Source organism: Macrotis lagotis, chromosome 1 (assembly GCF_037893015.1).
Source record: "Macrotis lagotis isolate mMagLag1 chromosome 1, bilby.v1.9.chrom.fasta, whole genome shotgun sequence".
NCBI classification, from domain to species: domain Eukaryota; kingdom Metazoa; phylum Chordata; class Mammalia; order Peramelemorphia; family Peramelidae; genus Macrotis; species Macrotis lagotis.
The window spans coordinates 629,121,413-629,149,402 of NC_133658.1; the positions used below are offsets into that span (position 1 = coordinate 629,121,413).

Sequence of the window (27,990 nt, forward strand, 5' to 3'; positions counted from 1 at the left end):
TCATTGTATAAATCAACCTATCCTAACCCAACATTTTGACCTTTCTTCCATGATATTTTTTGGGGGGGCTTCCTTTTAGTTTTGAGTATCAAAAATTAACCAATCTCCCATATTTAAAACTTCAGTTATATTTAATTCTTCCTTTTCCATCATTTCTCTTCTCCAGCGCTTTACCAAACTCTTCCTATTCATTCTATCTTCTCATTATTATTACATGTATCTTCATTTAAATATACCAGCACCTTTTCATTACTCTCGGGTGTTTTTTAATTACTCTTTTTTTTAAAGTATTTTTTGCAAGGCAGTGGGGTTAAGTGGCTTGCCCAAGGCCACACAGCTAGAAAATTATTAAATGTCTGAGGCCAGATTTGAACTCAGGTACTCCTGACTCCATCTGTGCCACCTAGCTGCCCCTTTTATTACTCTCTTGGAATTTTGTAATTGATCCATTTCTCCCAAAAGGAAAGACTAGGGAAGAAAGACTGAACAATTTTTGATGACAAAACATTCACTACAGAAAACAGTACTCAAAACAATGTGTTCTTATATTTTAATATTTTATAAATCTTAAAGGACTTTAAAAATGTTAATTGTTACTACTACTGTTGTTCCTTTCTAAAGAGCACCAAACTATGAGATGAAAGATCTTTGTTCTGTTCCTGGTTTTTTCAAGAAATTAAGAAAAAAAAGATTTAATCTCTAGGCAGGTTTCCTTAGTCATCTCAAACACAAAATCTATAAATTGGAAATATAACAAAATAAAGTAAAACTTTCTTGAGTGATATTTAGCTGCAAGTTTGCAAGTTGAGAGTTAATATCATTATACAATGCAATATTAAGCATAGGGTTTTGCTAGGTTTTTCTGACATATAAGTTAAGCTCTCAAACAAAATGAGCAAAAAAACTTCCATAATGGAACTGGAGATCTTTGTAGAAAGACTAAGAATTCTATATTTAATCATTTTCATGTGTCAATTGCTAATTTTTAAGGACTAATGAAGACTAAAGAATCTAAAGAGAGGGCAATCTTCTTGAGGATAATTTGAAGTTTTTATTAGTGATCTCTTACATAACCACTGAATAAGACAGTATAGCAAAAGTAAAATGAGATGGATACTTTTCATTGCTTCTTAATTTGCATTTCAACTTTGAATATACAGACTTAGGCTAAGCTTTCAGCACAGCTACTCTCAATCTTCCAAGTTCAGATGGTTTCTCTTTCCACAATTACCTGGGCACTTTAATTCATCTGAATAGTCTCCACAGTCATTAGAGCCATCACATATCCATGCTGGCAGTATACACAATGAAGTGGAATTACACTGGATAAATCCGGTGGTTTTTACTCCTAGTTTATAGAAATGTGTGCAGTCTGTGTTACCTAGAAAGAAGTCAAAAGGAGAGAAAAAAATCATGTAAAATATTCCATTTGCAGGGATTATGAGCCTTCTGCTGAGGCCACCAACACAAGGTTAAAGAATAGGTAACTTCACTTGCAGAAGTAAATATGCAATTATCCTGCACTACAGGGGTTAATTACATATTAGTTCTGGATGGGGTTTCAGTACAAATCTGGACAAGGTTCAGTACAATGTTAAGGATACTTGAGCATGAAAAGAAAATGTAAGGAATCTCCATGTCTTACTGCAGTTCTTCTCATCTGAAGCATCTGCACAATCAGTGTTCTGGTTGCATCGTGCTGATTTTGGAATGCAAGTCCCATCTGCACAGCGAAACTCAATAGTAGCACAGGTTGAAACTACAAAGAAAAAAAATATATGTACACATATGTGTACAAAAGAAATATTGGAATTGCTTATTAAAATAATTTTAATGAAACATTAATTTGATAGAAGTACTCAAATGCATAAATCACACTTGTCTCTATTATGGTGCCCTATTCTTCACTCACCCTGGCTCTGGTGTTCAGTTCATTTCAATTTAATTCAACCTACATCTACTAAGAGATGTTTTGCAAGACTCTGGAATGTACTAGTTTTCCCACTGGTCATAGCACAAATGTCTACAGTGTTCTTGGCATTCTAAGCCTAGGTATTAAAAAAAGAATCTTTTTTAATACCCTTAGAAATGGTACCACAGAGAGTGAGCTGGTAAGTACCCTCAGAACATGTTATTTCATGTTCCCTCATACTATTGAGCTTTGTATAGACTATATGACCTTGTAAACACCAAAATATCTTTATCTGGCATGTCCTAACCTTAATGGTGAACATTTACACAAACCCACATCCTTGCTAAATTGAAGGGAAAGCCAGCTTCTCTATATTGGGATGCTATTCACAGTGGTTCAAAATACAGAGGTAATTCTTAACCAAATATTCCTATGTGGATTGCTTACACATCTATTACTGCATAATTGTTTTCTAGCAATATGTTGTGAACAGGTGCATGGAGTGCTACATAAGTTAAATTAACCTCAGTGAGATCTCTGTTCCAAATTCAAATTTTCACATGTTGAGTGTGAGTTAATGTGCAAGAGCTTTTTCAATAATAACATTTGTACTAATGTTGATATTTTAAAGAGCTTAATTATAAATAGAAGCTGCATCAGTAGAAGCTGAATCAGTTGCAAATGCTTTAAAATGTTATCTTAAATATGCAAATTTTACTCAAGGGTGTGTTGCCATTTGCTTGTACTTTATAATACGCTGCTTTTATTATACCTTCAAATTGCATCTTTATTTGTGTTTAAAGGATGATTAGAATAAATGTTTTAAATGCAATTTGCAATTGTAATTATCTTACTTTTACCTCATTAAAAATATCATCTTAATATACAAAACAATTGTCATTTCCAATAGAGATAAATGCATTGTTTGAAAAAGAAAAGGGAATATGTCTCTGAAACTATTTTTGTTTCTGAGAAAGCAAGGTAATTGTAACCACTCTCTTCTTTAACATTAATCTTCTGCTAGTATTCTATCTATTGATTTTAAGGGAGTTTATGCTCAAATAGTTTTTTTCATTTCTTTTGGAAGGGAACAACAGATGGAAAATCCAAACTATAGATAATAACAAAAAACTATATTTTTTTTGGAGTGTGCTATTTGCAAGCAGCCCCCAACTTATGAATAGTCTGGGTGCCAAAAGCTGATTAATAAATCAGCTGTTTCAAAACTGCATTTTCCCACAGAAACACATGAAGTTAGGTTCCAAGTTAACTCAGAAGAGCCTAATTAACCCATAATGTACTTGAACCATAATATGAATAACATTAATGAACTAACCACCATATATCATGCTGTTCCTTATAAGAACAAAGCATCAGGATTGAGAATGGAGACCTACTAACTACATGATACCAGTAGTGGTTTCAATGGAGAATAGGTCTGACAGGGTTTGAGTATATAATAGTGAGGTTCAGAAATCAGAGCTAAAGTAGGGAATCATACAAATTCAGCAGGGACCATTGGGGTTGGGCTCCATTGAGGAGCCCAAAAAAGTGGTATGTAGATCAGGAGTTCAGGAAGCTAGGGGGGAAATGTCAATGTGATAATGTGTTTGTTTATTCATTCTTTTATTTGGTGATTTGTTAATTTATTTATTCTTAGAATCAGCATGTCCAATAAACACTCCATGCCTCATCCCTTAGGTGAAGTGTGAATTGCAGATAACATCTAGGGGAAAACTGAGGAGTAACAAAGGTAGTGGGAGGTATCATAGTGACAGTGGCCCCTACTTTATCAAAAAGAACAAGAATAAAGAAGTCCACAGCTGGAGAAAACAGCAAAGATAAACACTGAGTAAGGGACTCCCACTTTGTTATATTTTTCTAAGTGTTGTGTCATCCTCTCATTGTTTTGCTCAGTTTAATAGTGAAATTGATTTCTTTCTAACAGTTATTTTCAAGGAAGTAAGACTATGGAATTTCTCATTTATCAAGTGAATAAGGAAGCTTAGTGACTAAATTTCCTCAAGTACAAAACAGTGAAAATGGAGAAAAGGAAAAAAACCCACTATTTTTGTTTCCACATTGTGTGGTAGAAAGTCTATATGTCATCCTAAGAAAAAAACAAATGAGAATATACATTTATATCAAGAATGGAAATGAATGTGAATGGTTATCCAAAATGACAAAAGAGAATTAAAATTAACTAATTCAATGTTTTCCTGATCCTTTTCTCATCAGTAAATTATCCCCCAAATCAATTATGATTTGTTGAAATAAGAAAGATATTCTATCTGCTGTCTTGGTGTATCTATACATAATTCTTGTAAATAAGCCATGACAATTTATCTTCTCAAAGTCGTGATGCTCAGCCAGTCTGTGACTAAGAAAGACTAAAAATGAAAAAATATTTACATAATTAATTTACTCTAGTATATATCTTTACTTTTAATTTCAAATCAAATTTCTTTTACCTCATTTTGCTATGCACATTGCAAAATAGAAATGTCTATAACAAAAATAAGTAGGGGCAGCTAGGTAGCACAGTGGATAGAACCCCAGTCCTGGAGTCAGGAGGACCTGAGTTCAAATCCAACCTCAGACACTTAGTAATTACCTAGCTGTGTTTAAGAGACTGTTGCACCACTGTATGGGAGTACTTGCCTAAGACAATAAACATCTGTTTGATTGGCTACTTAAAGAGTTGGGGGGAAACCAGGGACAATGAGGGGTATTTAAGCACTTGTTTTCTGTGAAATAGAGAACTTGCCATCTTTGTCTCACTGCTCTTCACTGCTTGTCTGAATAAAATATAGGTAAGGAATAAAATATAATTTAGCTGGCAGGCACATAGCAGCTGTGTGATCTTGGGCAAGTCAATTAACCCTATTTCCTTGTAAAAAACAAAAAATATATTATTTTTTGTAAAACTGTAAAAAACAAAAAAATAGCACACATTTTCTTCAAATCAGTTGTTCTCACTCTTTGAAATACCCTTCAGTTTTGTTATAAACTTAAGAAAACAGTTTGAACTTCTTATATAGCTGTCTTTAAAAAATTATTTAAATCTCCAGTCCATACATAGACACTCGAGTGACATAAGAGGAAAATTTAAGTTTCTAGGAGGAACACTTTACACTCTTTTCAACAAGAGGATCAGAAGAACTAATATGTACCTTTTCTGTCTTTGGTCACCTGTGTACTCAAATAAATCATAGAGAATTAAAGTATCACAAAATCTCTGAGAAACTCCTTGGATATCCCCAAGGTAATGTGACAACTAATACTCAATAATTTTAATCATAAAAAATCTCAAAAAGGGAGATAAATATTTATTATTTTCAATAAACAGACAAATGACAGAAAATAAGGCTTTCTAACATCCCTTTGTACCCTGAAGTCTGACTCTCTAGACTAATGAACTAATAAAAAAAATAACATTAATGATAGAAAATCAGCAATCACTTGATCTTATGGATAAATAAATGGTTTCAATTAAACAAATTCCTACAAAATCCTATCAAACTTTAATTGGAATTTGTGTTTATAGGCTTATTTTGTACAAGGTCAGAGAGAATGAGTCATTCATCACTGGCAAAGAGAGTTTTATCATCTGGGAATTCTACAGAAATGATGCTGCAACTTCTATAAAATCCTGTCTTTTGCTGTATCTGCAATTAGGTGATGATGTAGAGAGAGTCCTGGGCTTGAAGTCAGGAGGAAAGGAGTTCAAATCCAACCCTAGACACTTGACTCTAATAAGTTGTTTGACCTTGGGCAAGTCATCTAACTCTGATTGCTTCACATCTGGGGCTATCTTCTGTCATCCTGATTCCTATCAGGCCACTTGACCCAGATGGCTCCAGAGGAGAAAGTGAGACTGGTGACTTAGCACAGCACCACCCCCTCCTCCACTGACTCAAATCCAATTCATGTGCTTGTCATGGCATCACCATCTCCCTGATGTCATGGTCTTCTTTGAAAATGAAGGATAAACATTATAAGTTGTTATGAGGGTGTTTGTATATGTGTATGTTTGTGTGTGTTTGAGGGAAAGGGTCTAAATATACTATTCCAGAAAAAAAAGACGATCAAGGAATAGGATTAAGGAAGGGCTGGATTCCAGAGACTATTCTCCAATTTTCTCTAGTACTTGACTTATATTGTTTCATAACACCATTGAGTCTGAGCTTTGTGGCCTAGCTAGACTATCAGAGATTAAATCAAATCCTATCCACCAGGATCTTGAAAATATGCTTCTGGAAGCAAATGTGAAAAATGGATTATGGGTAGTTGAACATTAAAACAAAAAAACCATAATGACTCAGAGTTGGAAAAAACTAAATAAATGTTTTTTTTTATTTTGAGTGAGATTTTTCAGTCTTGATTAAAGTATTAGTTCTCAGGAATGAATATAAATTTGTTTTAATTCCTCTAAAAATACTTTAATTATATACAACAGAGATCTTTGCCTAGTCAAGGTTATGCTATGTTGACACCTAAAATCTGCTTCATTTTAGCAACCAGATATTATCATTGCTATTAATATTGTCATTATTATATCATTATTAATATTATCATTATTATACATACTATTATTATATACCATATTGAAGAATAAAGACATGATTTGTGATTTTCTCATTGTTCTGTCTTGCTATTCATATTCACAACAGCAATTATATTAGAAATATCAATTAAATACACTGGATCAAGGTAAAAAAATCATTTAATTTGAATTATTATTTTATTAAATTCTGTTTATTGGCATTAGGAAAAATTAAAGTAGTTTTTGTGATTATTTTTAATTCTTTTAGGAACAATTTCACCTCAGTCAACCAATCAATAAGTATTTGTTGCAATGCAGTTTACAATCTCAAACAAATAGATTTTTATAAACCATTTTTCTAACTAAACTTTTTTTCCCCTCAGGATTCTTTATGGTAGCTTAATCACTGCTTTATATTCCTTTGGATAATTATTTTCCTATATTAATATCTATTTTTTTAATTTACATAACATCTCTAGGTCCTTAATTTCTCATTTCTCTAGTTACATTTAAAAATAAATCAATAAATTTGCTAGCCCCTTTTCTGGGTTTTTTTTCCCCAGAGTCATAAGTACTTCATCCCCCTTTGTTATTCCCTAGGATTTTAGGTTACTTACTTAAACTATATTGTCTCCTTGGGCTCTTTTTCATTTTCATACAAAATTTCCATTTTGAGTGCTAGTATTAGGTATTTCCTAAAATTATACCCTTAATAGTTCTACTCATTTCATATTTTCAATCTTATAATAGGCTCCTAAGAAGATACTAATTCTAAGTATCAAACATATGGCACAAAAAAAATAGAGTAATACCTAAGCGTATCAAGTCAGGGACTTGAAATTTAGGATAACAATGCTGCTGTATTATTGTATTTCCCTGAAAACAAACCCTGGTCTTATATTAATTTTCTCTCCATATTATGCATTAGGGTTTATTCTTGGGGTTGACTGTCAGTCATTCTGGCAGGATTCATTATCTGATCCATTCTTGTCTCTGCAAAGAAGTTCTTGTCTTTAGCACAGTGAGTGCTGGTAGAAATGCAGACTAGCAGACCTCTCTGGCCACATCACAAAACAAGCATCAGTATTAAATCAACCTACTTCCTTATAACTGCTTGAGTGTACCAGACTTTTTAGGTTTTAAGAAAATAAATTCCTGAATCACTTCCAATCTTATCTTTCTTACCCTTAGGGAAGATTAGAGCTGGGGCTTTCTTTTCATCCAGAAATTACCAAATGAGCCCATTATTCCCGTGTTAAATCTGTACAATTGGTCATTTGTCAGTAAGTTTTGAGTTAAACTCTTTACATAGGCATTTTTACCTCTCCTCCAAAGGCCCTCCCACTTGGGTATTTACAAATATTTATTATAATTTCCATTATCATTTATTCTAAGAATTTTAAGAATTAATGTCAATAATATTATTTATTTATATTTAATTACATATTTATATTATTTTATAATTCATTACATCCATCATATGTTGCATTGTGGCTTATTTTCAAGGTGGGCTTTATTATGTGAATCCTGAAAAAAAATCATGTGAGGGCTTATTTTCCTGTTAGGCCTTATTTTTTTTTTTCAGGGAAATATGGTAGTTGCTGATAAGAGGACTTGGTTTCTTTGACTGAAGCATCTAACATCCATGTGTCCATCATAAAGCAACAGATCTAGAAAAGAATAGCCCAACCTGATCATTTTACAGATAAGGAAACTGAGACCCAATGAGCTTAGGACAAATAATCATATAGCATTTTCAGAATCATTAGATGAAATTTCTTTTTAAAGACCCTCAGACACACACAGAAGGAATCAATCTATCTTAGACGTAAGAGACCATCAAAAAAGGGAAGAGGGGGGAAAGATAGAGGAAGAAATTGTTTTCCCTACCCTACCCTTCCCTTATCCATCAAACTCTTCTCAGATTTAGTATTGAATTTTTCCACTTTTCAGATTAACTTTCATTTTTTCTAAAATATTAGAAAAAAAAGAAGAAAAGAAAGAGAATGATTCCATATTTCATATACACACATACAACCTCTAGAGATGACTCTTCAAATAAAACTTCATAAATATATTTGAAAATTAAATTACCTTTTAAATCAGTCAACAATATATCTGTTGTATGACTTCAATTTACAAGTCAATAGACTTGGTAACCAGAGAGATTAAAGATAGAAAGCAAGGGCATGATATACTACTACTACTACTACTACTACTACTACTACTACTACTACTACTACTACTACTACTACTATTACTATTACTACTACTACTACTAATAATAATAATAAAATGCTAGCATTTATAAAGTGCTTTAAGATTTTTGAAATGTTTTAGATACGTTAATTTATTTTATTATAGGGAGTATTTTATAATTTTGCTGTAGAAGTGAAATATATCAATGGAGAAATTAGAAGACAATATTCACTGTGCAATATAGCACAGTGAACTGGTCTCAGAGTCAGGAAGATCTAAAGACTTTAGACAATTCTCTAAGATTCTACCGCTCAGTAAATAAGGGAGTTCTTTCACCAGAGAATTCACTATCAATGAAATTACAGACCCAGTCAACAACTACAGACTAAATACCAAAATAATGCCATGAAAAATGATAGTTTAGGGAATGAGGGATTCAAAATGGGTAGGGCAGTGAGGGAAGATATAATGGAAGAAGTGAGAGTTGAGGGAAGAGGTATGCATTATATTTCCCCATGTATGAGATGTCCCCTTTTTCAAAAAATTTGGGATCTAAAAACAGTGGTTGTAGATTTTTTACTTGCATTTCCCACTATTTCTCACTTGTCTTTACACTCATTGCTTCACATTTGTTACCTGTACATTGCCACTATCTTTGTACAATGCTGAAATCAAGTTCAAAGTGATCCATTTTGCAAAAGTGAATGGAGGGGCAGCTAGGTAGTACAGTGGACAAAGCACCAGCCCTGGAGTCTTGAGTACCTGGGTTCAAATCCAGTCTCAGACACTCAATAATAACCTAGCTGTGTGGTCTTGGGCAAGCCACTTAACCCCATTTGCCTTGCAAAAAACCTAAAAAAATGAATGGAAATCGAGCTGTTGAATGTCAGTCTGGTCCTCCTCCAACTGAGGCCATGGGAAGAAGAAAACCTACTGAAAATGCCCCAGCAGAAGGACATGAGAGGTAAGGCAGGCAAATGGCCTGAGTTAGAGAGGGAGTTAAAGAGATGCATGGAATAGCAAAGGGAAAGTGGAATTCCTATGTCTACAAAAATGGTTTGGCAGGAGGCCAGAAGAAATGCTGATGAAAAAGAAGTGTCTGATTGCAAATAGTGCTTCAGGTTCATGAAACAGAATGGACTAAGCATGCGTTCACGTACCAGACTTGCCCAAAAGATGCCTGAAAGCTAAGAGCAGAAGGTTCTTGAATTTCATAATGAATAAAACTCGAGTTCAATAACTTTATGTAATACATTATTTTTCAATTTTGGGGTCCCAAAATTAAGATTCTTCTTTTACATGGGGAAATATAGTATATGACTTTAGTAGGAAGATAAGGGAAGAAGTGATAGATGTAGAAATGTGGGGGAGTCAACTCATACTGGTCTGCTAAATTTTCATTGTGACCATTAATACCACAGAAAAGGACAAATACTACAAAAACAAGAACTTGACATTCCCTAATTGAAAAATGGTCAAAGGATATGAATGAGTTTTCAAATAAAGAAATTAAATAAATTTATAATCATATGGAGAAATGCTCCAAATACTTATTGATTAGTGAAATGCAAATTAAATGAGGTTCTGCCTCATGTCTATCAGATTGGCTAAGATGAGAAAAAGGAAAATGTGGAAAACTGGGACATCAATATACTGTTAGTGGAGTTGTGAACTGATCCAACAATTCTGGAGAATAACCTTGAACTATGCCAAAGGGCAGTAAAATTAATCTGACCTAGCAATTTAGGCCTATATCCAAAAGAAATCATAAAAAAATGAAGTCCCACATGTTCAAAAATATTCATAGCAGAAATTTAGGAAATATCCATCAATTGGGAAATGACTGTACAATATAGTATATGAATATTACAGAGTACTATTTTTCTATAAAAAACCATGTGTGTTGGACTTTAGAGAAGCATGGAAAGAATTACAGGATTTGATGCTGAGCAAAGGGAACAAAATGAAGAGAACATTGTACACATTAACAACATCATTGTGAGTTGATGAATTTTGATTGATGCAGCAGTTCAGAGATCAAGGACAACCCTGGGAGACCTGTTATAGACAATACTATCCACATACAGAGGGGGAAAAAAACCAAAGCCCCCCAAAAATCCATACACAGAATCTGAATGTATATTGTGTTCACTTTAAAAATCATCTAGAATTTTCTTCCTATCTCATAATTTTCTTTCTTTTCCCTTAGTCCTAACCCCTCTTATTCAAAATTAATAAGAGATAAATATATTAAATAGAAATGTTAAACATGAATGTATAACTTTTACTAGACGTTTCACTATTTAGAGGAGGGAGGAAAGAAGGGAAGGTAGTAGAAAAATGTATAATTTATAAATTTGCAAATGGATGAATATTGAAAAAACTACCAAAGTATGTAAATTGGAAAAATACAATTTATTTTTTAAAAAATTCAGAATTTGGTTTATTATTTTTTGAAATGTGATAAAGAAAATCTTAATAATAGGGATTAAACTTAAAAGTATGTCATGAGTAGTTTTTTTTTCAGATAGCAAGTTCCTAAATATTTACAAGCACAAAGTAAATGGGATATTTTGTATAGAAAAAAACATAATCAAACTGAACAGTTTGACTGGAGTATATCAGAAAATATGTATTAGAGTTGTGGACAAATAGACTAGAAGTTATGTTGACAGCAGATAATAAAAGGACATATGCTAGCAAGCTTAAAGAGTTCAGAATTTATCTTGCAGGCAATACAGAATTTTTAAGATTTCTGGAGTGAGAAATTTGGATATGATAAAGACAGATTTTAATGACTGATTTGGATGAAATTGTATGCTAGAGTAGGAAGTGATAGGAGGTAGGGATACCAATAAGGAAAATACTGTATTAATATAGAAATGAAATGATAAGGGTTTGGACTATGACAATAGCAGAATGAAAATGTAGGAATGTCTATTTGACATTTCAATGGGAAAATGAATAGAAATGGATAGTTGATATGATAGAAGAAACATACAATAAACCCAAATATCTTTCCTAGTTCTTGAACCTGGATGACAAATTGGTTGTGAGACTATTAGCAAAAAGTAGAAAGTCATGATAAAGACCCAGTTTAGAGTGGGGTGTAGGTGTGGGCAGCTAGGTGGCTCAGTAAGTACATAGAGTAGTGGCTATGGAGTCAGGAGGACCTGAGTTCAAATCCAGTCTCAGCCACTTATGGATTACCTAGCTATGTGATCTTGGGCAAGTCACTTAATCCTATTGCCTTGCAAAAAAAAAAAATAGTGAGTGGGATAAGATGAAGGAGTGGCAGACATACTGAGTGTTAAGTGATTGTGCAATATTTAAAGAAAAATATCTAATAAGTAGTTAAGATGTGGAAAAATCAAGAGCAACAACATTTTATAGTACAACAAAGAAGATAGAGGATTGATTAGAGATATGATTTAACAAACTTCCCATTGTAAAATAAAAAATTATATTTTTAATTGTGAACCTATAAAAATGGCATCTCATATTTACCTTTACATTCTAGTTCATCAGAATTATCCCCACAATCATCTTCACCATCACATAACTTGCTATTTGGAATACAACGGCGATTATAACAATGTTTAAAACCTCTTCGGCAGCTTCTGTTCTCTGTTAATTAAATTTATAAAAATAAAACAAACAAAAAGAAGTAACTCACATTTACCTAGAGTATTAAGAGTATATATTCATATGTTGTCCCATTTGATCTACACAAAATCTTTTTGAAGAATCTTAATAGTATTATTTAAATTTTAAGCTTTAAAAATTCCGAAGTTCAAATACTACAAATTTACAGAAACATGATTGGAAAATTTAATCATTTCAATTTCTTTTACATTTACTTAATTTCATGAACTGGTAATATTATAATTTTAATTTTTATGACAGAATGCCTTATCAGTTCATTTTTTTATTCATTTATTCAAAAAAAGATTTGTCCTAAGTTCTTCCAATACAGAACACCTACTTTTTTATTTTTTTATTTTCATCCATTTGTATCTTTATCAGTTTACATTGTGCATGTAATAACAGTCTATCTTAATATGCTCAAAGGCTATGTTCACCTTTGTAAACCATTTTCATGAATGAATTCAGAAAATACAGTAAAATAATCATGTGGAAAACAATTATTTGAAAAGGAATCAGTAATATCACTAGAATAATAGTTCTTTAAGATTTATAGGCATCTTACATACATTATCTCATTTGAATAGTAAAGATGTATTTAAAACACTTACCACAGTATAGAAGTTTTTCATCAGATTTATCTTTACAATGTACGATGCCATCACAGGTTAGCTGGTAGTCAATGCACTCACCATTCCCACATTCAAACTCAGAGTAAATGTTGCAAGAAGAATTCTTAGCTAGAATGAGAATAAAAATTATTTTCCCTCTATTATTTTTTCAGTTGTCACAAATACCAATTTATCAGTATTGTTTATGTACACATGGATAAAGAAGTTGCAAGGTTTTATTTGAATAACCATATGCTAACTATATGAATCATTAAGGAAAAGGGGGGGAAACCATTTGAATGATGCTACAGATTCATGTTCAGTTCACAGAGTTCTGGGTCTAAAGTTAGGAAGATAGGAGTTTAAATCAAACATCAGACACTTACTAGCTATGTAACCCTGGGCAAGTCACTTAACCTCTATTTGCCTTTATCCACTGGAGAAGGATATAGCAAATGGGTCTCTTTGTCAAGAAGACCTCATTTAGTATCACGAAGAGTTGGACATGACTAAACAACTGAACAACAGTAACAAAGTACAGATTCAAATGGCATCCAAATTTGGCAAGTAAAGAGACTGAAATATAGAACATTTGAGTGTGTTTATCATTCTCAATGGTGATTATTTAAAAAAAGCTAGATCTTATCTCTTGTGGCTTTAGTACTACACTAAGTGATATAATGTGGAGATAAAAGCTCTGTATTCAAATCCAGTCTCAGACACCTACTAGTTGTGTGAACTTAGACAAGTCACTGAACTTATGCCTCAGTCTCCTCACCTGTAAAGTGGAGATAATAAAAGAATCAGTCTCTCAGGAATTATCTCAGGATCTGACACATAGGAGATATGTAATGTTTGCTAACTGACTAATTATCGTCATTACAAAGATCAAATGAAATTACATTTGCAAAGCATCATGTAACATAAAAAGAACTATATAAAAGTATATAATAATACTTTATTATATAAATTATGTGGATTTATATATTTATGATAAATTATATAAATGATATAAATTGAAAATTTTATGTATAAAATAATTATATAAAAGCATCAAAATTATTATTGGTACATAAAGATTAAAGAAGAAAGCTAGGAAAGCACTTTGTTAATTACACATAATACAACCTCATTTGAAAGCTCATGTATTTTGGTGCCCTAAAGTTGTTTTTGTTTGAGTATGGGTTTTTTAAATAATGATTATAATACGTTTCACTATATTATAATCAATAACTTGTGCATAAGAAGTTTTGTGTGTGTGTGTCTAATTCAAGATATAAAGATGAGAAAATAGTATAGACTGGACATATATTAAGAGTGATTAAAATAACAACTGGATAGACCAGATGCTCCACATCTACCCAAACAATGTTCACAGACCTATAGAAAGGCCTCCAATTCATAGGTAACTCCTCTTTGGATTATTTATGAGACATCAACCAGAGTCACATAGATTGAGAAAGGGTGAATGAGTTACAGACTGTACCAAGGAGAAAGTAATCACATTGATGAAATGACAGAATCATTAAATCACTAAAGGAGAAAAATTGAAGCATCCAAAATCGGAGGTAGTCAGGACCTCTTTAAAATTGTCTACCTCAGAATTTAATTTATGAGTGACCCTTGTAGACATGCATAGAAGTAGACAATGCCCAAAACCTTCATTGATCCCTCTCAGTGTTTTCTATCTTGATAAATCAGTACACTAAAACTGTTATCCCTAGAACTAAAACTGCTACTGCTAGGTTAGGAAGTTGGTCTCAATTGTCCAGCTAATCCGCAGGGAAAACCCCATGCCTGTAACCACTGAAGGTATTTCCAAATACTTTCTATTTTAGTCTTAAAACCTCTTTAGGAACATTAGCTGGAATAGCTGATTTTCCAACCTTTACTTTCATAAACTTCATTGATTTCACAACTTCCACTGCCTCACTTTTCACTATAGTACCTGCCTCCTTGACTCAGATTTCTAGTCTCCCATATCTGCCTTTTATCAAGTTCACACTCATTCCTAAACTAATAGTTTTTTATCCAAAATCCTGAATACCAAAAGAGAATAACTAACTCTTAACTATGGTTAACTTTAATAATGGTTAAGATTGAGGGTGATGGTTTAGGGGGCAGAATAAAGAAGGGTGATACACTAATGTCATTTTCCAGATAGAACTCAGAATGAATCTTCAAAGAACCAACACTGCCAATTATAATATGACAGTATTGACTAATCATATGTCTTCAGCTTGCAAGAGGCCAATAAACCTTTTGGTATTGTTGTAAGTGGTGACAGACATACTTCAAGGCAGAGTCAGCTACCTGGATAATAGAACTTATCTAGTCCAGGAATTGTATTTGATAAGTTCTCAGAAGTCAAAAAGTAATGCAGGGACTTGAAACAAAGTAGGTAGAATCAACAGCTTTTGGAGGTAGTGAACAAACAATCAATATATAGTAAGGAATCATGTTTAGACCAGAATCAAAGTAATTTGGCATATTTCTGAATGCCCCAAAAAAGTTTCAGTGCATTTTTAAAGTTTAAAAACTTCACTAACACTTTTGGGAGATCTTGTCTTACCAGAATAATTGAAATCCAGAGTTAAGGAGAATAAGTCTTACTCACTTTCCTAAGTCAAGGACCAGATAACCAGATGCCAGTATCAGATGCCTAGAATGTCACAAGATGGTATTGGAAATTTTTCAAAGCATAGACTGAAATAATTTTACCACTTGGCTTTCAAAGCTTGCTATTCAGGGACATGTAAAATTTAAGGCACTGTGTTAACCTTTGGAGCCATGAGAGACCTGATAGGTTGTATATTTCTAGTAATATTACCATTCAGATGTATTTTAGATTAATAGCTTTCATGGAATAAAATGAAAATCTAACCACTTTTTATAGTTTTGCTTATATGGGAAAATAACATGAAGTTCAAACCAATGCATTGCCAATGAACTTCTGATATATATTCAGTGGTAAGTTGATGCCTCCCTGTGTTCTCTTTTTTAGCACTCCTAATCAGTGCCATGATGATTCATTCACTAATGAAAATTGACCTTATTAATTATGGCTAAGTTAATTAGAATCCCGTTTATCTATCCTAATGCAGAAAAGTTTCCTTAATTTTAAAAATTTGTTCTCATTTTTAATTTTAATTATTCCTAATTTCTTACTAATCCTTCTTCTCTAGCCATTTAATTGAGACAGTATTTAAGTCACTGAGACTGAGCTTTATAATGTTTAGAGGCTTTATTTCTTAACTATTATTTGAAGTTAATAAAGTTATTTTCTCTATCCTAATCTAATTTTGCAAAATAATGTTTATGTCATTACTTCAGTTATCTGCATTTCATTGTAGTAAGTGTTATCATTTTATAAATAAACTGGTAACAATAATACTAATACTAATGTTTGTGCTTCATTCTGGAAGAAGACCATGAAAACAAGGAAGTGATGCTATGACAAATGTGTGAATTGGATTTGAGTGAGGGGGTATTGTGCTAAGACATCAGTCTCACTTTCTCCTCCATCTGGGAAGTGGTCAGATATAATTCAGGGCAACTGGAGATGACCCGAGATAGAGGGCAATCAGGGTTAAGTGACTTGCTCAAGGTCACATAGCTAGTTAGTTAATATCCAGGATTTGAGGCCAAATTCAAACTCCCATCCCCCTGACTTCAAGGTCAGTGTTCTGTCCACTGTACCATCTAATTGCCTTGCTGGTTACTTTGCATCTGGTGATAAGCCTTTACAAACATGACTTCCTAGATGGTTTTGAGATGACAATCTAAACACGGTCTAAGCTTAAAACTTTTACAAATTCCAGGTATCTACTAGAATCAATGTTCACATAGTCACTCCACATGAAAATAACTACTAGTCACTCTACATGAGAGTAACTTTTAACAAAGGAGTCAAAAACAGATCCTAGTAAATCCCTAAGGCTTTTTCATACAATACGCCATCTTCTTATCTTTGCACTGTGGGTCACTGTCTCAAGTATGTTCTCTCATAGTTTCCTTCATTTCCTTTAAGAGGCAGCTTATGAGTCACTTTCTACATGAACCTTCTAGTCTCCACTTCTACAAAAGCACCTTATATCTATTTTTGATATCCATACTGAAGCATTGTTTATTATGATAGTTTACAAGCTCTTCTCTGGCAGAGATCATACCACTTGCTTATTGTTCTCAGCACCCAACAAAGTATGTAACATAGTGAACAACAATACATATTGTTTGATTGATTGACTGAAAGATCCTTGCCCGGGTCTTTTATGTCCTTCTATTTATTCTTCCCCATTATTTCTCCTTTTATAAACATTACTAAGATGGTCAAAAATAGATTAGACTTTGGGACTGTGGATAGGAGACTGAAGTTGGTATTCATGGATTGCTTTTCATCAATGACAGTTACAATAGACTAAAGACTACAAATATCTACCAACCTAAGCAAAATATTTTACCAGTGACGTTGAAATTAGTGCCTATCTTCCCCAATTTTTACACGTTGTCCAACACAACTATTTAACAGGCTCGGCAGTTTAAGAAATTCAACTAGAGTCTATAGCTCTGTGTTAGTACAACTGTATGTGTCAGAATTGATGGCAACCTGTCTGACCCATTGCCTCTCACTGAGAGAGTGAAGTAGCATGGCATAATAGGGACCATTTTATCCAATCTGTTTTACTGCTAGCCTAGGTCTGGGCGGTATACAAATAAGCCTTGCTGTTTTGATTGAAGGTAATACTTTTCTCCCAACCTGTAGTGACCTGCAAAGAAACATGAATGACTCTAAAGCTTGGTTTATGCCCGAGGCTTACAGATGGGATTGGATCCATAATATTGAATCTGGGACTACAAAGGCAAAATGAAGTGGGCAGTTTCCACAATTATCTGAGTATTCAGAAAGGAATGGCTTAGAAGCGAATAGGAAGATTTGGGAGCTAAATTACCTAGTTTGGCTGCCTACACCTATAATTCACAGTATCATCACATTCACTTTGATCTAGGCTAGAAATAAATCATCCTTTCCATATTTATTTCTCATTTTTTCAAGGAAGAGATGCTTATATGTTGAAGTTCCACTCAGTAAAATGAGGGTGCCTATGCTCATGTCTTTAGATTTCTCTCACCTTTTAAAATTTTTCATGATAAGATAATTGTGCTATCCAGATGTTATAACATCTCTTTTAGGTGGTTTATTAATACTGAAGCTCAGAGATAAATATAGAACTTGCCAAAGATGGAGCTGAATAATATTTTTAATATCACTTCATAGTTGTGTTTATTTTTATGACTCTGATATGCAAAAGTCAATATGGTTCTTGTTCTTTTCAAAGATGAGAAAACAGCAAACAAGTATAAAGACTTAGAAAAGGGAAATAGAGAAGAATTTCCATTTCCCAAAAGTTGAGTTCATCATTTTCTGATAGAGATAACTCTGCTTCTTATCTTTTTTTGAAGAAAATTACCCTCAATCTTGTTGAAGAAAAGGGTCTATTTTTCTATAGTCTGTTATAATTCTTGGAAAGATCAGAACAATCAAACCATTATTTATTGTGGAAATGGTACTGGAAACTCTGATATTAATCAGTATACAGTATAACTGTGCTAATTAAAGACAAAAATACCTTTTGGAAGTATAAACATCATGCAGGGCTGTAATATTACCTCCTTAATTAACAGTATGAAAAATACAGTAAATCAGCTGAATGATCCATTCTTTCTCATTTACATACTCTGATTGACTAGAAGTGGTTTCATCTCAAGGCTCCTGATCCACTGTCTAAACATACTATAGTTTTCATTTACTTTTAATTAAGTTTAGCTACCTGTTCATTCAGAGAGCCCAAACTGTGCAATCTCAACTGTTGAATGAGTAAAGGCACTCATTATAGTAGTCTGTAAACCTGTCAATCCATGAGAATGACATGGACCAATAGTGCCTTTGCTAACATTACTAATCCTATAGCATCTCAGTGTTAGAGCTAAAAAATAAGTGAGAGCAGAGAACTTTGCTGGTGGATAGCATCACTCATCTGTCTCTAATATTTGCAGAGATTCCTGAATTTCTACCCTTATAGATATGATGAAGCAATCCCAATGGTCCCTATGTGTGATTATGAATAACTGCCTCATTTCATATTTCAGTTCCTGTTACTTACTCACACATCTGTTGTCATCTAGCAATATCCGATCTCCCCTACAGGAACAATTCACTCTCCCTTCAGGTGTCAAAAGACACAGGTCATGGCAACCTCCATTTGCTAATGCACAGGGAGAAAGTTCACCTGGGAATTAAAAAAAAAACGTTTCTATTAGTCAGCACCATATACTCTATATGTACTAGGGACACCCTTATGGTAAATTGACCGTAGATGTGTAGTAAATGAAGGAGATATAGAGTCATATTTTTTTAAGGCTGTATTCAGCAAGATTATCTTACGAATCATTGCATAATTCTAACAAGTTGAAAAGTATGCATAAAAACAAGAATGGTTTGAGAGCAAAAACTCTAGTATAATGAAAATAACATAGATATGGAAATATAGTACTATAAGTGGAACAATAGAAGGTTCAAAAGAAGTTATGAATCCATTTACAAAATTTATCTACCAAAACATTTTAATTTTCAATGTAAGCAATTCAATTTGTCTCTTTAGTCAAGGATATGGAGGATGAAATAGAGAGCTATGAAATGGCAGAAACATTAATTTATGAAAAAATTGATCTAAATGGATAATCTTAAATGAGCCAGATTCAGTGTGGTGGCAAATGAGCTATGTTTAGAAACAATATTAACTCTTTCAAACCATTCTGGTATTTGAAAATAATAAAACCTTGAATGATAAACAATTGTCTTAGTCATCTCAGAATCAGTGCAAACATCTGAAATTTGGGTGAAATGTAGTGCACTCTTTAATTAAGGGATCATAATCTTTTTTCATTCCAACTTACAACTATTTGTATCATTAGCCACAGCGATAATTCCCATTGGCTGGTGTGGTATATCAGAACGAAGAACCTTTGTATCTCCTCCTGTGTATTTATTTGAACGCAAAATTGCTCGTCTTCCCCAATCTGACCAGAAGATATAATTGTCATAAACAGCCAAACTGAGGAAAGTTCCAGGTCCAGATTTGACAATCACCTAAGTAAATTATAAAACAACATAAATTATATCACAACATTTTATATACTTTAGGTATACTGCTATAAATGTCTATTTGAAGATATCTTTATGAAATGTCTTTTATATAGAGAGCATTTTGCTGGGTGCTGAGACAGATAGCAAAAGTAATTACAACTTGATCTAAATATAGAGAAAGGAAACATACCCAAATAATCAAGAATAATGAGATAGTTATAATACAGATTGAATTCTGCTAAGTACATAATGAATCTAAAAAGTGCTATAAAATAATATTCAACCCATACTTTATTGCAGAAAAAAATTACACATTAGTGGTTATTAAAGAAAACTTTATCTATGGTAAACTAATGTACAGCTAGGTGTCACAGTAGAACGTAAAGTCTAGAGCCAGGAAGAATTATCTTTCTGAATGAAAATCTTGCCTCAGACACTTTACTAGCTTTGTGATCCTGGGCAAATCACTTAACTTTGTTTGCCCCAATTTCTCATCTATAAAATAAACTGGGAAGGAAATGGAAAACTACTCCAATATCTTTGCCAAGAAAACCCCAAACTGGGCCACAAAGAGTCAGAGATGATTGAAAAATGACTGAACAACAACAAAATGATAAATCATTTATTTAGAAATTGTAAATTAGTATTTAGAACAAATTTAATTAAAATTATTGAATAATTTATTAATAAGAATTCTTTATGGAATAGCATACAGAATATATTGAAAATATTAAATTTAACACAGTATATTTAAATAAAAAGGGATAGTTTTTGTCTTTATAACATGCTGAAATCAAATCAATGAATAGTCAGCATAGTTCAAGATTCTAGAGAGGTCAGAAAAACATACTTTTTCTTCAAAAACTTAAAATTGAGATAAGGGAATAAGGTATAATATGAAAATTTTAAAAATATCTTAAAAATAAAGTGCAAAGAGATTCCATAAGTTGAAATCACAGCTCAATTCAATTCAGAAAATATTTATTAAGCATATGTGTATTCATGGAACAGTCACTAATTTCTATAGAAATTAGCTGAGCATAGTTTTCATCCATTTCCTTTGTATGTGTGAATTGTTAGATTAATCTTTTTATTTGATTATGGATTTTAGTAAGGAAGAAGCCCTCTAATAATATGAGACTCAAATGTTATTAGCATGATCCTAACTACATGCAAGAACACCTGGAGGACAAGAATTTTTCTGGAAAGGAAGATTAGATGTGTTACACCTTGATAGCTGGGAATGATTTGAAAATGTAGATGAAAGGATAGTCAGTCAGGAAGCATTCATGAAGCATCTTCTATAAGACAAACACAATGATCAAAGACAGTCCTGAGAGACCTCTTTCTTATGGAAAATGCCATCCACATCAAGAGAAAAAACTAGAGTCTAAATGCAGAACAAAGCATGATATGCTCACTTTTTAGAATTTCTTTTAAGCTTTTTTCTTTTTTTTCTCATTTTTTCCCTTAGTTCCCTTCTTTCAATACATGACTAATATGGAAATATGGTTTTTTTTTTAGGCTTTTGCAAGGCAAATGGGGTTAAGTGGCTTGCCCAAGGCCACACAGCTAGGTAATTATTAAGTGTCTGATACTGGATTTGAACCCAGGTACTCCTGACTCCAGGGCTGGAGCTTTATCCACTATGCCACCTAGCTGCCCCCAATATGGAAATATGTTAAACACAATTGTATACGTACAGCTTTTACCAGATTGCTCACTGCCATGAGGAGGGAGAAGGAAAGAAAGGTTGGCAAAAAAATAGGAGAACTCATAAATTTGCAAATGGATGAATGCTGAAATCTTTGCAAGTAACTGGAATTAAAAAAGAAAAGACAGACACTATACTGATACCCTGGAGATTCAGGGGAAAGTAAAAGGTAGTTTCTATTTCCAAGTGTTCATACTCTGATGGCAGAGAAAAACCATGTAAAAAAATAAGTACAAACAAATTATAAGTAGGATAAAATGAAGATAATGGAGGGGAAATACTAGCATTAAAGGCAATAGGGAAAGGTTGCTAGTAGATGTGATTTTACTTGGCACTTGAAGGACATAGAGATAAGAACAGAAAGAATTCCAGGCAGAGCAAGAACCATTAAAATTAAAAGAGAACATGGGATCGTCTATGTTCCCTTGCAGGAAAAGTCCTACTGGATCTATAATTTAATTTCGTATTTGTCACAATCTGTAAAATAGTTGATATTATTGCCCTCATTTTATAGAGAAAGGAACCAGGCCTGAGAGCAGTTAAGTGACTGATCCAAAGTCATACAACTAGAAAATATATAGGGTAGGATCTAAGATCAGGTTCTTTTTGACTCAAGTTCAGAACTCTCTCCACAATAGCACTTAGCAGGACCCTAAAAACAAAACTTTCAGAGATGTAAATAAAAAATAAATTAATGAATTGAACTTTAAAAAATAAAATAAGTAAATATTCTAGAAATTTGGAGATTAGACATTTATCCATAAGGGGAAAAAAAGAAGAGAAAGAAGAGAAACAGCAAGAATAGGAAGAATAGTAACAACATGAACAACAATAATAACATAAACACAGACAAGAATCAAAACAAAATCAAGATAAAAGAACAAGAAGAAGAAAAAGAAAAAGAAGTTTCCTTATTACTAAAAGTCAGTCTGCACTTGGATATAATCTCTTCTATGAAGTTTTAAATTGATTGCACATTAGTAGTAGTAGTAGTAGTAGTAGTAGTAGTAGTAGTAGTAGTAGTAGTAGTAGTAGTAGTAGTATTGCTCTTATTTTACTTCTCATAAGCATGTGGAAAGCAGCAAAATGAAATTTCAATTACCCTATCATTATACATTTAAACATAGTAAATAGTTTTTACCAGGATCAAAGAAGACTCCAAAAACCTCATTTAATTGATTAAAATTCCATTATGGAATAAAGAAGTGAATACTACTAAATTACATTCTTCCATTTCTGTATTAGACACTTTTATCAGTAGTTCACAAATCCTGAACATTGGGACTCTAATCAGAAATTTTATTCACTGAATAGAGATTACCATCATGATAAATTTTATTCTAGTTTTATAATATAAATGCACCATTATGGCATCACTTTAAATTACTTTTGCCTTGAGGATATACTCAGGAAAATACTTCCAATATTTAATCCATTCTCATTCAGAAAATGCACTTTTATTTTGACAGTAAATAACCAGTAATTAAACCCTGACCCCAGGCTGTATGCTAGATATGAAAATTCTAAGGAAAAGACAGATTATGCCTTCAAAGGGTCCACATTCTAATATGGAAGATAAGATATAAAAAGAAGCTGAACAGGCATTGGGGGACAGAAGGTACTTCATTTAGGGACCTGATGGAAATATCCAGAGTAATGCACTATGGTGGGAAATGAAGAAATAGCTGGCATAAGCAGCACCCTACTTAAATAGATGTTCTGGGAATTGCCCTATATCCTCCAATCAAAAAGAGTGATCCAAGGAGCAGAGGGACCATCTTGAGGTACCAGTTCCAGGGCTGAAGTGATGTATCAGGATACAGGTTGACATGACCTTCTTCTTTGACTAGAGTATAACCTTCTGAATCTGCCACTAGAGATACCAGTTGGATCTCAAAGTCGCTTACCAGAAATTCAATATTTCTACCCATATATACTGTTCCTTTTCAGCTCCATTGCTGCTCTTTTGTTGGAAGTTTTGGCATAAGTCATAGAACATAAAAACATTCAGTTTTTCAGTTCAGTCATCCTTTCAATAACCTAAAAAACACTAAACAAAAACTACTTAAAAGCCAAGCGAACAGGAGGTGCTCCAAATGCCCAGTTGATTGCCTCACTGACAAGATCATAAATGATCATTATGAGAAATGACAACTTGGCCCCTTTAATGGCCCTGCATGACAAAATGAGGCAGATTGCAAAGGAATAATTGCAGTTGCCTTGGCCTTGGAGGGAGCAGTGATCTGGGAATTTGAAACTAAAAACTACGAAATATTCAATTTAGATGGTTATGAGTCAAAGAAAGACAATAATATTTGTAAAACAAATATAAAAGGCTTAAAAGGGTCACTAATCTCTACCCAAAATTTAAAAGTACACTTGTTCAAAGAAAGTAACTAAATGACGTTCTATTCAGAGTTCTGTATTCTACAGGAAAAACAGAACAAAACAGTTTATGCTGTTATATGTTTCTTCTTCACTTTAATTCAACAGACAGGAATATCTATAAACTAATAATGACAAAATTACTATTACTATTATTTTTAAAGATGTTTATAAATCTGGATGTAGCAAGATATATAGTTTCTGATGAGTTTTATATATAATCTCATTTGAAAAGAACTGTCTGTAACATCACCATTGAAATACTATAAAACTATTCATAACTAAATTTAACTTCACTATACAGATCTTAAGTCTTCATAAAGAAAATAATATAACATATTAAATATCTCCTTCAGGTTCCACTGAAGATTTATTTGCAGAGGCAAAAAATGCAGGAAAATAATTCTAAGCATAATACACTTTTCCTCCCTTTTGAATAGTAGGAACAGAATTTTGCTAAAATTGTTTTCTGTTCATTTTTAATCCTCTAAATTGGTAGAAATAAAACTTTCCCAGCTACAACTCATTTAATTTCTGATATTTTTATCTTTGTTTGGTTGAATGTGTCTAGAAAGAATTGTGAAATCTTCTCAGGGGAACTTGATCATGGATAATGAAGATTATAAAAGCCTTTAAGAGCTTAATGGGAGATTAGCCAATATGGTAGAACAGAAGAAAGCAGTCCATTTCATCTCTCTCTGTGACTATGCACACTCGAGCAAAGATATAAGAAGAATATCAGACTGAATGGCAATCATAAAAATTGAAGAAGAAATGACCAAGATTTCTTGTCAGAGCCAAGATGGTGGCATGAAGCTGAGAAAATTCTCCTTTAACTGAGAAATCTGAAATTTGGCTATATTTCTTGGAGTTTTTATGTTATTTTATTCTTAGTATGATTGATTCTTTCAAGGAGAAAGAAAAGTACAAATTGGGTGAGGATAGGATGGAGGAAAATACAGGGTTAGTAATCTTAACTGAATATGAATGGGATGAATTGTTATATAAAATAGAAGTGGAAAACTAAGGGGGATTAAAAACCAAAATCCTACAATATATAAGAAACACATTTGAAGCAGAGAGCTGCAGATTAAAGGTAAAAAGCTGGTGCAGAATATATTGTGCTAATTAAGAGGAATAAGGAAGGGAACCATATCTTCCAAAATGGCAATGAAGTAATATCATTGTTAAACATATATGCATCAAGTAGTATAGTGTTCAAATTATTAGAGAAAGTAGCTGAGTTTCAGGAAGACAGAGAGTAAAACTATATTGGTAGGGACCTTAATCTCTCTCTCTCTCTCTCTCTCTCTCTCTCTCTCTCTCTCTCTCTCTCTCTCTCTCTCTCTCCCTCTCCCTCAGATAACTCTAACTCAAACCATGAAATAAACAAAAAGGAAGTTAAGAAAGCAAATGGAATTTTTAAAAAAAGTTACATATGATAGACCTATGGAAAAAATTAAAAGGAATATACCTTCTTCTCTGTGGTACATGGCACCTACACATAGATTGATCATAAAAACCTCACAGTCAAATAAAAAAACAGAAATATTAAGAGCATTCTTTTAAATCATGATGCAATAAAAATTACATATAATAAAGGATCATGGAAAGATAAATAAAAAATTAATTAGAAACTAAATAACAATTTAAAGAATGAGTAAATCAAACAACAAAACCAGAAGTAATCAAGCATTTCATCCTAGATAATGACAATGGTGAGACATCATACCAAAACTTGTGAGATGCAACCACAGTAATTATTAGGGGAAATTTTGCATCGCTTAATGCTTATATGAATAAAATAGAGAAAGAGGAGATAAATGAATTGGCCATGCAAGTAAAGAAAAACTGATGCAAAATATCTTGGAAAAAAATTTTTAATCTCCAATTAAATACCAAATTAGAAATTCTGAAAATCAAAGAAATCAGTAAAATTAAAATAAATAAAATAATAACATTGAAGATTTTGTAATGGAAAAATCAACAAAATAGTCAAACTTTTGAATAATCTAATAAAAAAATAAAGAAGGAAACAAAATTACCAGTATCAAAAAATGAAATAGGTAAACTTAACAGCAATGAGGAAAAAAGCACAGTAATAATTTGGAGTCATTTTGCCTAACTGTATGCCAACAAATCTGACAATATGAATAAAATGGATAAATATTTGCAAATATATAAACTGTACAGATTAGCAGAAGAGAAAATAACTTATTTAAATAACATTATTTCAGAAAAAAGAAATTGAACCAATCATCAATAATCATCCCTTTAAAGAACAATTTAAAAAACCATTAATTCAAATCCTTTATGAACAATTTGAAAAAAATCAATTAAGAAGGAGTGGGGCCAACTTCTTATTATCACCAACATGGTACGAAACCAGGAAGAGTCAAAATAGACAAAATTGTAGGCCAATATCCCTAAAAAAAAATTGATGCAAAATTTTAAAATAAAATATTAGGAAAGTGATTAGAGCAAGTTATCACTAATATAATACACTATGATTAGGTGGTATTTATACCAGGTATTTTGGGATAGTTCAATATCAAGAAAATAATCTGTACAATTGACTGAATCAAAAACAAAATTAATAGAAATCATATCTCAATGGATACTGAAAAATACTTTGACAAAATACAGCACCTATTCCTTCTTGAAAACACAAGAGACGATAGGAATAAATGAAGTTTTCCTTTAAAAGATAAGTAATAAAGCCACCAGCAAGCATTATATGTAATGGGGACAGCTTGCAACACTCTTATTTATTTTTTTACTTTTTATTGATGCTTTACTTTTCCAAATACATGTTATGAAAGTTTTTTTTAACATTCATCCATATGTCAATGCATATTTCTATTATGAAATTTCCTTCCTCTCTCCCTTCCCACCCCCCCTCCCCTCAGTGATGAGTTAGTCAGGTTAATATTGTACTTGCACATTTGTAGTAAGTATGTTTACTGGTTAGTCATTTTGAGAGAAATTAGGATTAAGGGAAAGAAATGCACAAGATATTTTTTTAAGTTAATGTAATGTTCCTCATATTCTGAAGGATTTTGATTTTTTGTTTTGTTTTTTAAATTTTATTTATTTAAGGCAATGAGTTTAAGTGAATTGCCCAAGGTCACATAGCTAGGCAATTATTAAGTGTCTGATTTGAGTTCTGATTTGAATTCAAGTCCTCCTGACTCCAGGGCCCCTGCTCTGTCCACTATGCCACCTAGATGCACCCCCCTTTTTGTTTTGTTGTTTTGTTTTTCTTCCTCTGGATGGGGATAGCATTGTCCATAGTTGTTCTAATAATAGGGTTGTCTCAGCTCTCTGAACTGCTGAGAGCAACTGCGTTCATCAGGGCCGATCTCACAATGTTGGTGTTAATGTATAAATTGTTCTCTTTTGGTAACTCAAAACATTTCCAATAAGATCAGGGGTGAAAAAAGATGCCTGTTATCACCACTATTATTCAATATTGTATTACAAATATTAGCTTTAGCAATGAGAAAAGAAATTGAAGAAATTAGAATAGACAATGAGGAAATAAAATTCTCACTCTTTGCAGAGGGTATGATGGTATACTTAGATCATCCTAGAAAATCAACTAAAACCTATTTGAAAACAATTAATACATTTAGCAAAGTAGTAGGATATAGAATAAATATCATAAATGAAATTCCATTCAAAGTAACTGCTGACAAGGTAAAATACTTGAGAATCTCCCTGCCAAGAAAAATCTAGAAACCATATGAACACAATTATAAAATACTTTTTGAGCAAATAAAATCAGATCTAAACAATTGGGAAAATGTCAATCACTCATGGGTAGGCTGAGCT

General features: G+C 32.6%; 1 protein-coding gene across 4 annotated transcripts in view; it reads right to left on the minus strand.

The window, feature by feature from the left end:
• LRP1B (LDL receptor related protein 1B) overlaps positions 1 to 27,990 on the minus strand; it is a 2,479,914-nt gene that overhangs the window by 385,285 nt on the left and 2,066,639 nt on the right. For all 4 annotated transcript variants that reach the window (XM_074215080.1, XM_074215079.1, XM_074215078.1 and 1 more), the window contains exons 44-49: positions 19,868 to 20,060; positions 19,075 to 19,200; positions 12,914 to 13,042; positions 12,165 to 12,284; positions 1,646 to 1,759; positions 1,232 to 1,381 (exon numbers count right to left, since the gene is read on the minus strand). In XM_074215080.1, coding sequence (XP_074071181.1) covers positions 1,232 to 1,381; positions 1,646 to 1,759; positions 12,165 to 12,284; positions 12,914 to 13,042; positions 19,075 to 19,200; positions 19,868 to 20,060 — 832 coding nt within the window. The remainder of the gene's footprint in view (positions 1 to 1,231; positions 1,382 to 1,645; positions 1,760 to 12,164; positions 12,285 to 12,913; positions 13,043 to 19,074; positions 19,201 to 19,867; positions 20,061 to 27,990) is intronic.